Source organism: Mustela erminea, chromosome 13 (assembly GCF_009829155.1).
Source record: "Mustela erminea isolate mMusErm1 chromosome 13, mMusErm1.Pri, whole genome shotgun sequence".
NCBI classification, from domain to species: Eukaryota; Metazoa; Chordata; class Mammalia; order Carnivora; family Mustelidae; genus Mustela; species Mustela erminea.
The window spans coordinates 7,483,598-7,498,204 of record NC_045626.1 but is presented as its reverse complement, the minus strand read 5'-3'; the positions used below and the strand labels follow the sequence as shown (position 1 = coordinate 7,498,204).

At 43.0% G+C, this 14,607-nt stretch overlaps 1 protein-coding gene and 1 pseudogene across 1 annotated transcript in view; both read left to right on the top strand.

Annotated features, from left to right (window-relative positions):
* The first annotated feature begins 73 nt into the window (after positions 1-73).
* Positions 74-14,607, top strand: part of LOC116571672 — a 29,587-nt gene continuing 15,053 nt past the window's right edge. The window contains exons 1-2 of the mRNA XM_032309824.1: positions 74-488; positions 759-955. Of these exons, the coding sequence (XP_032165715.1) occupies positions 97-488; positions 759-955 (589 nt within the window). The 5' untranslated portion in view covers positions 74-96. The remainder of the gene's footprint in view (positions 489-758; positions 956-14,607) is intronic.
* LOC116571674 lies at positions 7,776-10,402 on the top strand (annotated as a pseudogene).

The following is a 14,607-nucleotide window of genomic DNA, read 5'->3' as shown; positions in this document are numbered from 1 at the left end:
ACTGTGAGCCCCCGCGACACCACAGAAGCTTACACTCTCTGTAATTACCACTAAGCAGCTCCTACAGAGCAGTCTCTATCGTAAGAACCGGAAAGAATGAGGAGACAAGCCGGGAATAGAACGCGTCCCGGCCGCGGTGCACACCGGGAGTTGTGGTCTTCGCCCATTTGTGCTCCGTTCCCGGAATTCCGGGCTCGCCACGACACCCACCTTCCTGGGGTTCCGGCATCTCAGCGCGGGCTCGTGCGCGGGCTGCAGAGGTCCCGACGGGAGCCAACCGGGCCCTGCAAACTGGCTCCGGTCCTGCTCGTCTCAGGTCTCGGCTCCCAGAACTTTGCCATTGATAACGCAGAGTTTGGTGGGGTTTGGATTCCCGCACGCCCACAACCGCCCCACCGCCGTCTGTTACTAAAATCACTTACTTTAACGGTAAAATGTACCAGCAAGGGCAAGCGGCGCCCTCGGATCCCGAAGTTCCGTGTAGACAGGCAAGTCGCCAAAGACAAGGGGGGCGGGAGAGAACTACGAGAAGGGAAGAGAAGAAGGGGACTGTAGAAACAAACGAACAAATCGGGCGGCGGGGTAAGGGTGGTTGAGTTTCGCACTGAACAAACGAACAAATCGGGGCGGCGGGGTAAGGGTAGTTGAGTTTCGCACTGAACAAACAGAAAAATCCAAGCAGGGCTGAGAGCAACGACAAAGTTAAATGTGTCCAGTGGTTTTCACCCTAGAGAACATTTTCTCACGGATGTTTTCAGTGCCTTGGAAAGGCTGTCCCGGCGGCATAATACCCGTTCCTGTGCTGCGGACATCAGCGCGGTTCCTCGCCCGGGTCACACCGACCGGTCGGTGGCCGCCGGGGCCGGACCTTCGTTCCCTGCAGCGCCCGCGGGGCCTCGGCGCCCCGCGAGGTCGCGGGCCGGACGGTGGGGATGTTTGCGCCGGACCTGGAAGGGTACGTAGGGGTTTGTTCGCCAGGAAGGGAAATGGGGTCAGGGAATTCCTGCCCGAGAAAACCGTCCGTGCAAAGCAAGGACTCAGAGTGCGTCCGTCGAGGGCCGCGGAAGAGCCGCGCTGTGCGGCCCGGTTACCCCGGGGGGAGACAGGGAGGTGCCGGGGCTGCTGGCCCGCTGGTTGCTCCCCGCTTGTCCCTCTGCCGGGCAGGAGACAGCCGTTGGGGATCAGAGAGTGCGAGGACAGAGGTGTGGACATTTAACCCAAGTCCCACCAAGTCCCACCCGTCCACACCCGCGCCCCACCGGCCGAGCCGGTAACGGGAACGCACTGCTCAGCCCCCAGGAGAGAGAAGAGCTCGTGCCGGTTACGGTGCCCGATGGACCAAAAAGTGGGAACAGTTAAACCAGCTGAGAAGTTTCCACAGTGACCCAGGCATGAAGGCTACAGTTGCGGATCCGAAGTGTCAGGGTCAAAGTACACGTGACAGTACAAAACGGAAATAACTTTTCAAAGATATTTCTAAGATGAAAGTCTTAGAAAGATGAGACACTGAGGGTATCAGTGGGGAAGGGATGGCGATGCTGTGGGAGAAAAATAAGTTAGAGTTGACTCTTGATCAACATGGGTTTGAATTGCCCAGGCCCACTGATGCACAATTTTTTTTTCAATAAATAGAGTATGACTGTACTACAGATGTATTTTCTCTTCCTATGATTTTCTTAACATTCTTTTCTGTAGCTTGCTCTATTGTAAGAATATAGTGTGTACTACATGTAACATACAAAATCTGTGTTAATCAGTTATCTGTTACCGGTAGGGTTCGTGTCAACAGTAGACAAGTGGTAGCTAGGTTTTGTGGGAATCAAAAGTTAGATGTGGATTTTTGACGGCGCAGGGCTCACTGTCCCCAAACCCTGTTGTTCAGGGGTCAGCTATAATTTAAAACAAGCATGTAGCAAGCAAAAAGGGGGGAGGGGTCAAAAATGAAATGAGATTTGATGGACATACAACATTATATCAGTATTGATATTTGATATTAATATTTGATATTGATAGACACTGTGAAATGACCTATCACACTATGTCTGGTAGCCATCCATCCAAAACGGTTTTGTTTATGTTGCTTTTATTTTCTAATTTTTATTGTTATTGTTGAGCATATATTCTTTTTATAATTACAAAAAAAGTCATGAAGTCCTGCTTATCACATTCAAAGCAATTATGTATCATTCTTCTATTAGACTAAGTATTGATTTGCCAATTTTTCCTCAAAGAATCAATCTTCAACTTATCAGTTCTCTAAAAAGAATACTCATACCCTAATGTATTTACCGTACTTTTACTTATTATCAGTAACTTTCTCCTTCCCTAGGTTTGTTTTGCAGTTCCTTTTCTCACTTCTTGAACTAACGGTTTTGCTGTTTGTCTGTATTCTTTCTTATTTAGTTATAGAGAATTCCATGAATCCACATCTAAGGAAAGGTTTAAGCATTATCATGGGTTCAGATTTATAATGTTCTGTCTACGGTTAGAACTCTCAACCATGCTGAACCTGCTATTTTGATACTTTCAGTTTCACCCAAGATCTGTGTAGGAGGTTTTTAATCATCAAATCTGTCCTGCGTATCCTTTAATTATTCATTTTTACTGTTACTATATCCTAGTCAGCAACTCAGGTTTTGTCATTTTGAACTTTGATGTGGTTTTTTTAAATGATGTCTGAGTGCTTGAAAAATGGACAGTTGATATTTGTGTGCATGTATGGAGAACTGTATGGATGTATATTTGTAATTTTCTACTTGTACTTACAGTAGTTTTTGTTATATTTCTTTAAATGCCAACTTACAGGGAAAACATGTTGAATTTTACCTGGTGGTAAATGACAGTCGTTCAGCTGGCAGGGTCTGAATGGCTTGAGACTGAATGAAAAGTAGAGATCTTGTATGTTGGGATCTGCTTGTCACAAACCATGCAACATGACAGAGAAAAACATGTGGATCCAGGAGCACAGGTCAAATTCTAATTATTGAGCTCCACTTAATTATCAACCATCCTTCGACCTTTCGGTCATACCCACAAATCACTGGCATTGCCTCAGTCTGCTATACTGGATCCTTTGGCTTAGATGAAGAGATACTTATACCGAAAGTCACAGGAAATATTCAGTTACTCTCCTAAGAACTCATTCTACTATCTGTGGTGATTTAGGCTAGAAGAAAAAGAAATACTTTATTTTTTCTTCGTGGAAAGGTTGTGCAATTTTGCTCTTCCTCACAATTTGAACTTGAATTCTAATACTTGGGGTTATACCCAGTAGATCTGTCAGTTGGGATCATGTGCACTTCCTACCCTTTATTTCTGTATCTTGACTAACTTAAAATCCCTGGCTCATAGTCATATAAGCTAAACAAACTATTACATAGAGCACAAACCTTGGAGCCAGACATGGGTTTAAAACCAGCTTTGCAGCCTTCCTAATTGCATAATTATGGGGAAGCTCATTAACTTTCTTGGTTGCAAATGACAAAAATTTTACTCCAAGGAGTAAGCAAAAATGAGATTTATTACCTCGCTCTAGAAAAGGATCTGGCCTCAGAGACTCAAAAATATTAACATTCTTTTTCTCAACATCTTAGTCTTGCTTCCCTCAGTATGTTTGTCCCATTCTTTTTTAATATAGGCAGGATCCTCCCAAAATATATAGGACAAGAGAGGAGTGTGGTCCAGACTTCCATCTTCCCATATAGTGACCCAAGAAGAAAGAAAGAACATTTCTCCCAACATCCAGATACAAAACCTGTGATGGGAAACCCCATACGGTAGTGTTTATGAGATTGCCCGATGCTGGGTTACTCATTCACACCCTGAACTGTGGGGCAGGGCATCATAGTCGTACCAGAGTTACAAGGAGTTGGGCCAAAAACTTCCACCAAGGAAAAGGGTGGGACGAACAGAAAATGGGGCAGGAGGGGGAGAACCTTGGGTAGGGGGAGCCCCGATGCCTCTATAATCCCTAAACCTTAGCTTGTCCAGGTTGAAATTGGGGTTAAAGATAGCACCCACTGATAGGACGGTGTGAGGACTAAAGGAGATAAACCAGGGAAAGTGCTTACCCCGGGACCTCTATAATAGGTAGTTGCTACAAATAATAGAGATTTTAGTGGCTGTCAAACTTGAGGATGCCTCTTTGCCATACTGAATGTTTGGTGTCTCCCTCCTCCCCACTCCCCAAAACTTGTATGTTAAAATATGATCCCCATTGTGCTGGTATTAGGAGGTGGGACTTTTGAGAAGTTACTAAGTCATGAGGGTGAATCCTCATGAATGGGACTCATGCTTTTTTTTTTTCCCCCAAGATTTTATTTATTAAGAGAGAGTAGCACAAGCAGGGGTTGTGGCATGTAGAGGGAGACGCAGTCTCCCTGCTGAGCAAGGAGCCCAATGCAGGACTCAATCCCAGGACCCTGATATCATGATCTGAGCCAGAGACAAATGCCTAACAGACTGAGCCACCCAGGTGTCCCAGGACTCATGCTTTTCTTTCCTTTTTTTTTTTTTTTTTTAGGATTTTATTTATTTGACAGACAGAGATCACAAGTAGGCAGAGAGGCAGGTGGGGGAGGGGGAAGAAAGCAGGCTCCCCGCTGAGCAGAGAGCCCAACACTGGGCTTGATCCCAGAACACTGGGATCATGACCTGAGCCGAAGGCAGAGGCTTTAACCCACTGAGCCACCCAGGCGCCCCAGGACTCCTGCTTTTCTAAAAGATGTTCCAGATGGGTCCCTCCCCCTCTCAGCCATGAGAAGACAGAGAAAAAAGAGCTATCTATGAACCAGGAACCCTGGTCCCCACCTCACGCTGAGCTTCTTAGTACTCTGATTTTGGGCTTTCCATCCTCTAGAACCGTGAGAAATAAGTTTCTGTTGTTTATAAACCATCCCTATCCAGTCTGTGGTATTTTATTATAGTAGCTGTATGGACTGAAATATTTGTCTTTCTAGGAAGAGAATGCAGTGTTTTATTTTATATCAGTGCTACCTGCAAGTAAAACCACAAGGTAGCTCTGTTCAGCAGAGGAACTCAGAGGGACCTGGCCCAAGACACAGTCTTTCTGCTCCCTGCGGGAGGTCTCGCAGGCAGAGGACTCAGGACCGTCCAGCCATACCCAGGCACAACGGCCAGGGGAAAGGGAGTTCTCTGATCCTCTTTTCCTCATTGTTCAGAGGGAAGGAATTATTGGCCCAAAGGAGAAATTCTTTTATAAGCCACTTTTACATTAATTGGGATATTCATTTATTTATCAAGACAATATGTAAAAAGGAGCAAAAAAGCAGGATTCATAAACAAAAAGACTAACCAACAGATGTGGGTTATTTGTGGTTATTCAAGTTATTCATGGTCCGCAGGACAGGAAAACATTGTGTGTCTTCCAGAAAGTCGCCCGGATCCAAGCCTGCCTTAGTCAAGAATAAAGATCATGATTCAGAGTGCCTGGGTGGCTTGGTCGGTTGGGTGACCAACTCTTGATTTCAGCTGGGGTTGTGATCTCAGGATAGTGGATTGAGCCCCATGTTGAGCTCTGCCCTGAGCAGGGAGTCTGCTTAAGATTCTCTCTCTCCCTGTGCCCCTCCTCCCGCCCCATATACACGCTCTCCATCTTTCTCTCAAAATAAATAAATCTTAAAATAATGATTTTTTTTAAAAAGCATGATTAATTAATAATTTGGATCTTTGAGGTTTTTTATTTTTTTTATTTTTTTTTAAGTTGGCTCCATGCCCATGATGGAGCCAAATGTGGGGCTTGAACTCACAACCCTGAGATCAAGACCTGAGCTGAGATCAAGAGTCAGTTGCTTAACAAACTGAGCCACTCAGCACCCCAATAATTCGGACCTTTAAGAAGGAAAAATGGTTGTGGTGAAAGGTTTCATCCCCTCGTTAAGAACTGTCCTAATCATGGTCCATAAATTTGTTCTATGAGTTTACATAATATTTAATTTTTAAGGGGACCATCACATTCTAATTCATCTTCCCAATACCAAAATAGAAAGGTAATAAATATTTTATGCCATTTTAAAGTGGAAGAATTGAAACAAGGTATATTCATGTTCCACTTCAAATAGCAAAGCAACACAGATTTGAACTTTGCTTTCTTTGCACAATTTAATAAATAGGGCTCTTAATTATAGATGTGGCAAAGCAGACAAGGATTTCTGCTATCACCATTGCTATTCAATATTGTAGTGGAAGTGTTATTCAGAGTAATTGCCAAAAAAAGAAATAAAAGACATTCCAGATTAGTAAGGAAAAGTAAATCTATTTCTATTTACAGTTGACATGACCTTACATGTAGAAGACTCAAAGGAATCCACAAAGAAACTATTAGACCAAAGGAAAGACTTTAGCAAGGTTACAAAATACAAAATCAATACACAAAATCAAATTCTGTTTCTCCACACAAGCAATAAACAATCCAAAAATTAAATAAAGGAAATACTACATTTACAATAATGTTAAAAAGAATAAAATACTTGGGAATAAATGTAACACAAATATGGGACATCTGTGTGGAAAACTACAAAATATCATTGAAAGACATTTTTTTAAAAGACTTTGTTTATTTGTCAAAGAGAGAAAGAGAAAACAATCAGGGGGAGCAGCAGGCAGAGGGAAAAGCAGGCTCCCTGCTGAGCAAGAAGCCCTATACAGGGCTCAATCCCAGGAACCTGGGATCATGACCTGGGCCAAAGGCAGATACTTAACCAATGGAGACACCCAGGCATCCCCATCGAAAAACATTTTTAGGGGTGTCTGGGCAGCTCAGTCATTAAGCGTCTGCCTCTGGCTCAGGTCATGATCCCAGAGTCCTGGGATCAAGCCCCGAATCAGGCTTCCTGCTCTGCAGGAAGCCTGCTTCTCCCTCTCCCACTCCCCCTGCTTGTGTTCCCTCTCTTGCTTTGTGTGTGTCTCTCTCTGTCAAATAAATAAATAAAATCTTAAAAAAAAAAAAAAAGAAAGAAAGAAAGACATTTTTTAAAGACCAAACTGAGTAGAAAGACATCCTGTGCAATTGATTGGAAGATTTTGTATTGTTAAAATGGCAAGACTCCCCAAACTGAACTACAGATTTAAAGCAGTCTCTGTCAAATACCCAGCCACCTTCCTCATAAAATTAATAAGCTTATTCATATGGAAACAATATGGATACTATTGGCTTATATTCACGTAGAAATTAAGGGAACCAGACTGCACAAAACTAACCCAAAAAAAGAACAAAATTGAAGGACTTCTGCTTCCCAGTGTCAAAACTTATTACAAAGCTACAGCATCCAAGACATAAGGACAGTATTGACAGTATGTTAGTGCAGTACTGACATAAGGACAGACATATACACTAATGGAATAAAAGTGAAAGTCCAGAAATAATCATTTACATTTGTGGTCAATTGCTTATCAATAAATACACCACAACAATTCAACAAGGAAAGACTGTTTTTTTTTTCAAATAATGGGACAGCCGGATATCCACATGCAAAAGAATGAACTTGCATTCATACCTCACACCGTCTACAAAATGAACTCAAAATGGATTGAGGTCCTAAATGCAAGCACTTGAGATTATTTTTTCTCGGGGAAAAAATAGGCATAAGTGTTCATGACTATGAATTAGGCAGTGGTTTCTTAGACATGGCAACAAAAACACAAGCAAAAATTTAAAAAGGTAAATTGGACATCATCACAATTTAAAATTTTGCACTTCTAAGGATACTATCAAGAAAGTGAAAAGTCAAGCAAAGAGTAGGAGGAAACATTTGCAAACCATGTATCTAATAAAAATCTTTTATGCAAAATATGTTAAAACAACAAAAATCATAACTCAACATTAGAAAAACTACCCAATTTAAAAATGGGCAAAAATCTGAATAGACAGTTCTTCAAAGAAGGCATCTAAATGGCCAGTAAACACGTGCAAAGGCTCAGCCACCTAACATTCAAGAGAAGATGCTGCTCTCAGTGGTTTCCAGGCCCGGGATTTCGACTTTTGAGTAGAAGAAAAACAAGAAGCAGCTGTATGTGTCACTGCCTCAGCAGATGACGTCACCTCATCCAAGCAGCGGTGCCCCTAGCAGCAGCAGGGGAGCGATGGAAAGGGCCAGCTGAGCAAAACCAACATCTGTATCTGGGGATTGCAACCAGGCACTACTGACCAGGACCCTATCAAATCGTACTGGTCATACAGCAGGACTGTCTCCCCTGAGGTCATACTGGAGAAAAGCACCAGCAAGTGCAGCAGCTGTGGCTTTGTGGACTTTGACCGTCCTTCAGCGGCACAGAAAACGGTAACAGCACTGAAAGCCAGTGGCATACAGGCCCAGAGCCACAAAGCAACAGGGGCAGGACCCCACGAAGTGACACCTGTCCATCGTTCCACTAGCAATGGATAAGCAGGAACTAGAAGGGGAAGCCCTCTGGCCAAGTCATCCTCACTCGAATCCTCCGAGACACCAGTGGGACAGCAGAGGGGATGGCTTTGCAAGAATGGAGTCCGCAGAGAAGTGTGAAGCATCATCACCCACTTTAACGGAAAATGTATTAAGACACCCGCCACTCTTAATACACTCTTAATACACTCTTAAATGTATTAAGAGTTCCAGCTCCGTCTGACCCCTTGCTTTGCAGGTTTGCTAACAATCCACAGAAATGGCAGAACCAAGGGAAGTCTGTGCAAAATGGACAGGCCTAGCTAAGGAATGCAGCTATGGGTGGTATAGCCTTGACCTAGGACCCCAGCCCAGCTCTTCCGAATCGGTTTCCCGTTATAACATCCCCTGCAGCAGGATGCTTGCTCAGTCCGCACCCTCCCCGTGTCTTCCATCTCCTGTGTCTTCTGACCACATGGGAGCCACACATGTGTGACTCACACACCTCCTCTGCCATCACCTAAGCCATCTTGGATGCACCACCCGTCATACCCCCTGCAGCTTTCAGCTTCAGTTCTGCCCCGAGGGAATGGATCACCCCATTTCTCTGCAGCCTGCCTTCACAGTGGGACCTCATACCCATCAGGGGGGTACCTCTCCCTCAGCAGCATGGGCATGTACATGCCCATGGCTGTCACTACACAAGGAGCGCACATCTCCCAGTACACCCCTGTGCCTTCTCCCAGAAACCGAACCCACAATATCTCCGAGGTATGCCCACACAAATACACTACTAGAGGTGTGATGCTTCCGGACGCCAGGGGACTAACCAGGAACACCTTCCAACCGTGGGCCTCGCTCAGCACGAACACTTGGTCATCGCTTTTCACAGGTCTGGGCCCAGAAAAAGATCTCTGCACTCCGGCCCTCTGCTTATTCCTCCATTTGTGAGGGCGCCGAGGGGAACCGTCACTTTTGGTGTGTGCTGCATTCAAGGAGATCAAAAGAACATTCTTTTCTTTCTTTTGCCAAGAAAGTTGTATATTTTGTTCCTAACTGCAACATACTCTTTCCATATATCCCCCCAAAACAAAAACAAAAACATTTGAAAAGATACGGAACATCTTTAGTTATCAAGGAAATGCACATCAAAAAAATCAAAATGAGATACTTCTCCAGGTTGGCTGTAATCAAAAATAGGGGAAATAGTATTGTCGGCCAGGATGTATGGAAATTGGAACCCTCACACCTGCTGCTGGGGGTTGAGAGTGGGGCAGCCACTGTGGAAAACAGTCTGGCAGTTCCTCCAAAGATGAATAATAGAATTAACATATGACCTAGCAATTCTCCCCTGGATATATACCCAAGAGAACTGAAATAGTCAACAGTTCCTCAAAAAGGTAAAGATAGAATTACTATGTGACCGGCCAATTCTACTTCTAGGTATGTGCCCCCTGCATGAAGACATGTACCCACAAAAACTCGTATATGAATGTTGATAGCGGCCTTCTTCGTAAGAGCTGAAATGTAGAAGCAACCCAAATGTCCATAATTAATGAGTGGATGAAGATGGGTGTGTGGAAGGATAAATCCTTTCTATACAATGAAACATTATGTAGCTTAAAAAAAAAAAAAAGGTAAGAAATACCGATGCACCCTATAACATGGATAAACCTTGAAAACATTATGCCAAGTGAAAGAAACCAGACACAGAAAACCACATAGTGTATGATCTCATTTAGATGAGCTGTCCAGAGCAGGCACATCTATGAAAGCAAAATGATTCAGAGTTTACTTAGATTTGGTGGTCGTTGGGGTAACTGAGCAGTAATAGCTAAGAGGTGAGGGGTTTCTCTTTGAGATGATGAAAATGTTCTAAAATTACCTGTGGTGTCAGTTGCACATATCTGTAAACGTATTTAAAAACCATTGAAACGTACACTTTAAATTTGTGAATTACTTGGCACATGAGTTCTATTTCAATAAGGTGTTATGAAAAGAAAAGCAGTAAGACATTAAGTTGAAAACAAGAATTTCTTTTATATTGAGTAAAATTACTCAGTAGTTTCTATTTTCATATGTTTTGATAAAATTACTAGGTAACTTACCTTCTTCATTCAACATTGCATCATTGTCATTGGCCAATAGATAGACCTCTGTTGATTCTGCCTTATTTTTTCAAAGATTTTTAAAAATTATTTTTTTGAGAGCGAGAACACGCACACTAGAAAGAGAAAAAGCACGAGTCGGGTGAGAGGCAGCGGAAGAGCAGGGGGAGAAGCAGACTCCCCACTGAGCAGGGAACCAGATGTGGGCTCCATCCTTGGGGGACTCTGGGATTGAGACCTGAGCCAGGCAGATGCTTAACTGACTGAGGCACCCAGGCACCCCAATTCTGCTCTTTTTAATACTTTCACAATATTCAATATTGCATGCTCGAAGGTACCACTAATTGCCATCCTCTTTATCCATGTTTGTATTGTTTCTAATGTTTTGCTTTTACAAACAGTGCTGCAATAAATATCCTTATACATTAAAAAAAATTCATTTTATAAAGAACTTAATTTGTAAAGACACCAAGATAGTTCTGTAAGGAGAGTCATTGTCCTGTCCAGAGAATTTGTGAGCGCAGGATTTTCCATGTATCTGTGACATTTAGACTCAGCCTTCTAATGTGATAGATAAGATGAATGGCCCTTATGTGAACCTTTGAGCTTCGTTCCCAGTTGTCTGCATTATTCAGCAAGACATTTCCACCCCCGCCCCCCTACTGCCTTCCCATTGCGGTAACTGTTCACTCTGTCATCTAACCACTGGAAAACTTTCCCTTTGGTAAAATGAGGTAAGTATATATTTCCATCTTCACACTGTGAGATTTAATTAGCTAATGATGGAAAAGTCCTTGGATGAAGAGTGCAATGGAAGTTCAAAGTAATATTGTTATTATGTTTAGATATATTCTCAATATGTAAAGTCACATAACCTTGCTGTTACAGTCAGATATGTGATTCTGGGCAAGCATTACTTCCAGGGAGAAAAAATAAGAACCAGGTTTTTGGAGATCTAGCACAAAGGCATATTTTCCTGTGATCTTAAGGTGGTGCCCATGTTTGCCACCTCTCCCAACTCAACTCTAATGATAATGGCCTCCATTTGTGCCCCTGCTGCCTGTAATCTATTTAATTGAAGTTACAAAAATGACCCTGACTTTCAGCCCTGCCTTGGCAGGTGGTGCAGCTGTGCTGAATATTTCTTGGGTCTGTAAATAAAATACTGATTCTAGTCACTTCTACAGAATGCATTTTGATACTGCAGATTTTTTTCAATGTTGGCTCAATTAAGTTAGGTATCTCTAAGGGAAAGTAGGTTATCAGTTAAGGCAAAAAGGCAGCCCACAGCTAACACTGGTAATTTCTTTAAAAAGTGCTTTGAGCCCTCTCCTAATTTGTGAAGGTAACCTTACACAGCAATCAGATAGATTAAACACTGTGTCCTGTTGACTCTGAACTGAAGACAAAAGCCTTGGAATTCTGAAGAACATCTTCTCATACCTAAGGTCTCTACAATCAATACATTCTTTACTGGTAGTATTTTAGGATACCTGAGGTGGTCTAGGACAGACTGGGTTTTGAAGGGACCGTTGGCTGACCACTGAAGACCTCTCCACCTTTGCTTCTCAATGGGAATTTGGCCCATGTTATGTGCTTAATAAACATTCTAATAGAAAAATGAATGTACTTCCAGATGATGCTTAAGATCATTGTCCTGGCAGTTTCTGAACATAATTTGTTCATCATAAGTGTTCCCCCTCTCTGGGAATTCAAATCCCTCATCTTTGTTCTGATGTGTACCTACTAGGCAGACTAAGAGCTCCCCCAAAGATGTCCACAGCCTGATTCGTGGAACCTATGGACTCCCTTACTCATTAAGGTTGCTGATGGAATTAAGATCGCTAATCAGGAGAGTTTAAAATAGTGAGACTGAGTGTCTGAGATTGTGTTCATGGTTTAGTTTGCATGTTTATGTTTTATTTTAACCCAGTGGCCGTGGGTCTCCAGAGTTCCAGCCCATCCCTAGCTTTTTTTAATATTTTTTTTCTTAATTTGCGCAGGTGTGCTATTCTAAGGAGAAAGTCCGTGGCTTTCACTGAATCCCAAAGCATGCTCTCAACCCTCCGAAACTAAAGAAACGGACTGAGCCCATGTTCACCTTTCACAGATGAGGAAACTGACACTGGAAGAAACATGGCTTCAAGCCTAAGGTCGCGGGGTAGTTCCAGTAGGTCCTGCTGCTTCTTTTCACAGGAGGTATTTTGAGTTTCAGGTGACTTCCTCCTTGAGAGTGTTTCCATTTTTAAAAGAGCACTGCTTGGAACTCACTGTCCTCAGAACAAAGGAATGGCTTGTAGCACAGCTGCCTCTGCTGGTCCTGCCTTTACTGATTCCAGTGGGAGTCCTTTACGGAGGGAGGGACAAGGGCGACCAGAATAGAACAGAAGCAGAGGAAGGGTAGAGTATAGGCTAACAGCCATGGGGGGTGGAGGGCAGGTGCTGACTTTTTTTGGATGTCCTTGGGTTTAAATGACTCCCCTGAGAAGGTGACAGGAACTAGAACCATTGTGCTCCCATCAGGAGAATCTAGCCGCAGGGCTGGGCAGGGCACGGGTCCGGCTTCCCCAGGGAGGATGGAGAGTGATTTGCAGCAGGACCTTCCCAGAATAAAAGGAGAAGGAAAGAATTTGGACTTAGCACAATGACTACAAAGACGGAAAAGGCAGTCTGATAAAGCTTCCAGCCAGCCAAAGAAATGTAAGCCCTCTTCTTGGCGAGAGCTAGCTGTGTGTTAGTAATAAGATCCTTTCTCAGGAAAGCAGGTGCTTTGTAGACAACTGGTCTTAATGAGCACGCATCAGTAGGTTTGGCTGAAAACCTCACAATTCCAGAGAATAGAATAGTTAAATCAAATAATGAAGGGGCCGTTAACGGTGCCCTAAATGAAGGCGCGCTGCCCGGAAACTGTGCGCTCTTCTATTAAGTCTCAAAAATGGTGTGCCAGGTGACACAATGCTCACAACAAGTGTTAGTTAAATTAGTAGATTAGAATTACCAACTAATTAAATTGTGGGGCACAGTCTTTCTAGCATGAAGCGGTAGTCAGCAGCAGAGCCCCTTCCAATTAGCTAGGGAAACGGCTCTCACGGAAGGAGGCAGCAGCTCCAACAGCCGCCCATATGCTCGGACTCTCCGCCGCTTCAGCTCAGAGGATGCGCGCAGTGATGGGGAGAGACGTGTCGCAAGTGGGGAAGATTCCAGCAATAGCTCATTTTCCTGTACACAACTATAAATCTGCCTCTTTCGGGCGATGTGGATAGCAAATGTAAGAGATAAGAGTACTGGTTTGTTTTTTCTTATATCCATGAAACATTCAGAAAGTCTGAAGCACAAAAATTAGACTATCCTGACAATCACCTATATTCCGCAGCCAGAATTTGAATTATTTACTCAGAGAGAATTGAAAATTGTTTCCTGTGATGTCAAATGTAGTTTTCTGTGATTATAATTTTTTAACCATATACTGACTGTTGAGCTATTGTACAGCATGAATAAATTTTAATGGGAAATTAAAAAGAAATTAAAATCTATACTGCAAAAAAGCTGGTAAGTGGGAGCGGGGGCGCTCAGTGGTTGAGCTTCTGCCTTCAGCTCAGGTCCTGATCCCAGGGTTCTGGGGTGGAGTCCCATGTCTGGCTCCGTGCTCAGCCTGCTTCTCCCTCTGCCCTTCCCCCATCAACTCGTGCTATCTCTCTCTCTGTCTCTCTCTCGCTCTCTCCCTTGCTCACTGTCCCTCCCAAATAAATGAATAAAATCTTTGAAAAAATCATTAAAAAAAAAACAAAACTAGAAAACTGATAAGCAGAATGTAGATATGATTAGCATTTAAACCAAATATAAATTAATGTTACAGGAGCTGCTTAGAATGAGAAATTGAAAAAAAAAAAATCTTACATGATTAACTGGTGTCAATTTAAAATCAAATGCAGCAATTTTATTTTTAGCCCTGTAAGAATAAACATGTAATTAGCTCTCAAAAAGGATGTATCATAAATAGTCCAGTCTGACTGTTTTAACCACCCAAATAGTTCAAGGTCATTGGATTTTTGTTAATACATATTCAGAGTTTTCACGATAAAAGTAATCATTGTCATTAAAGATGTTTGAAATTATAAAAA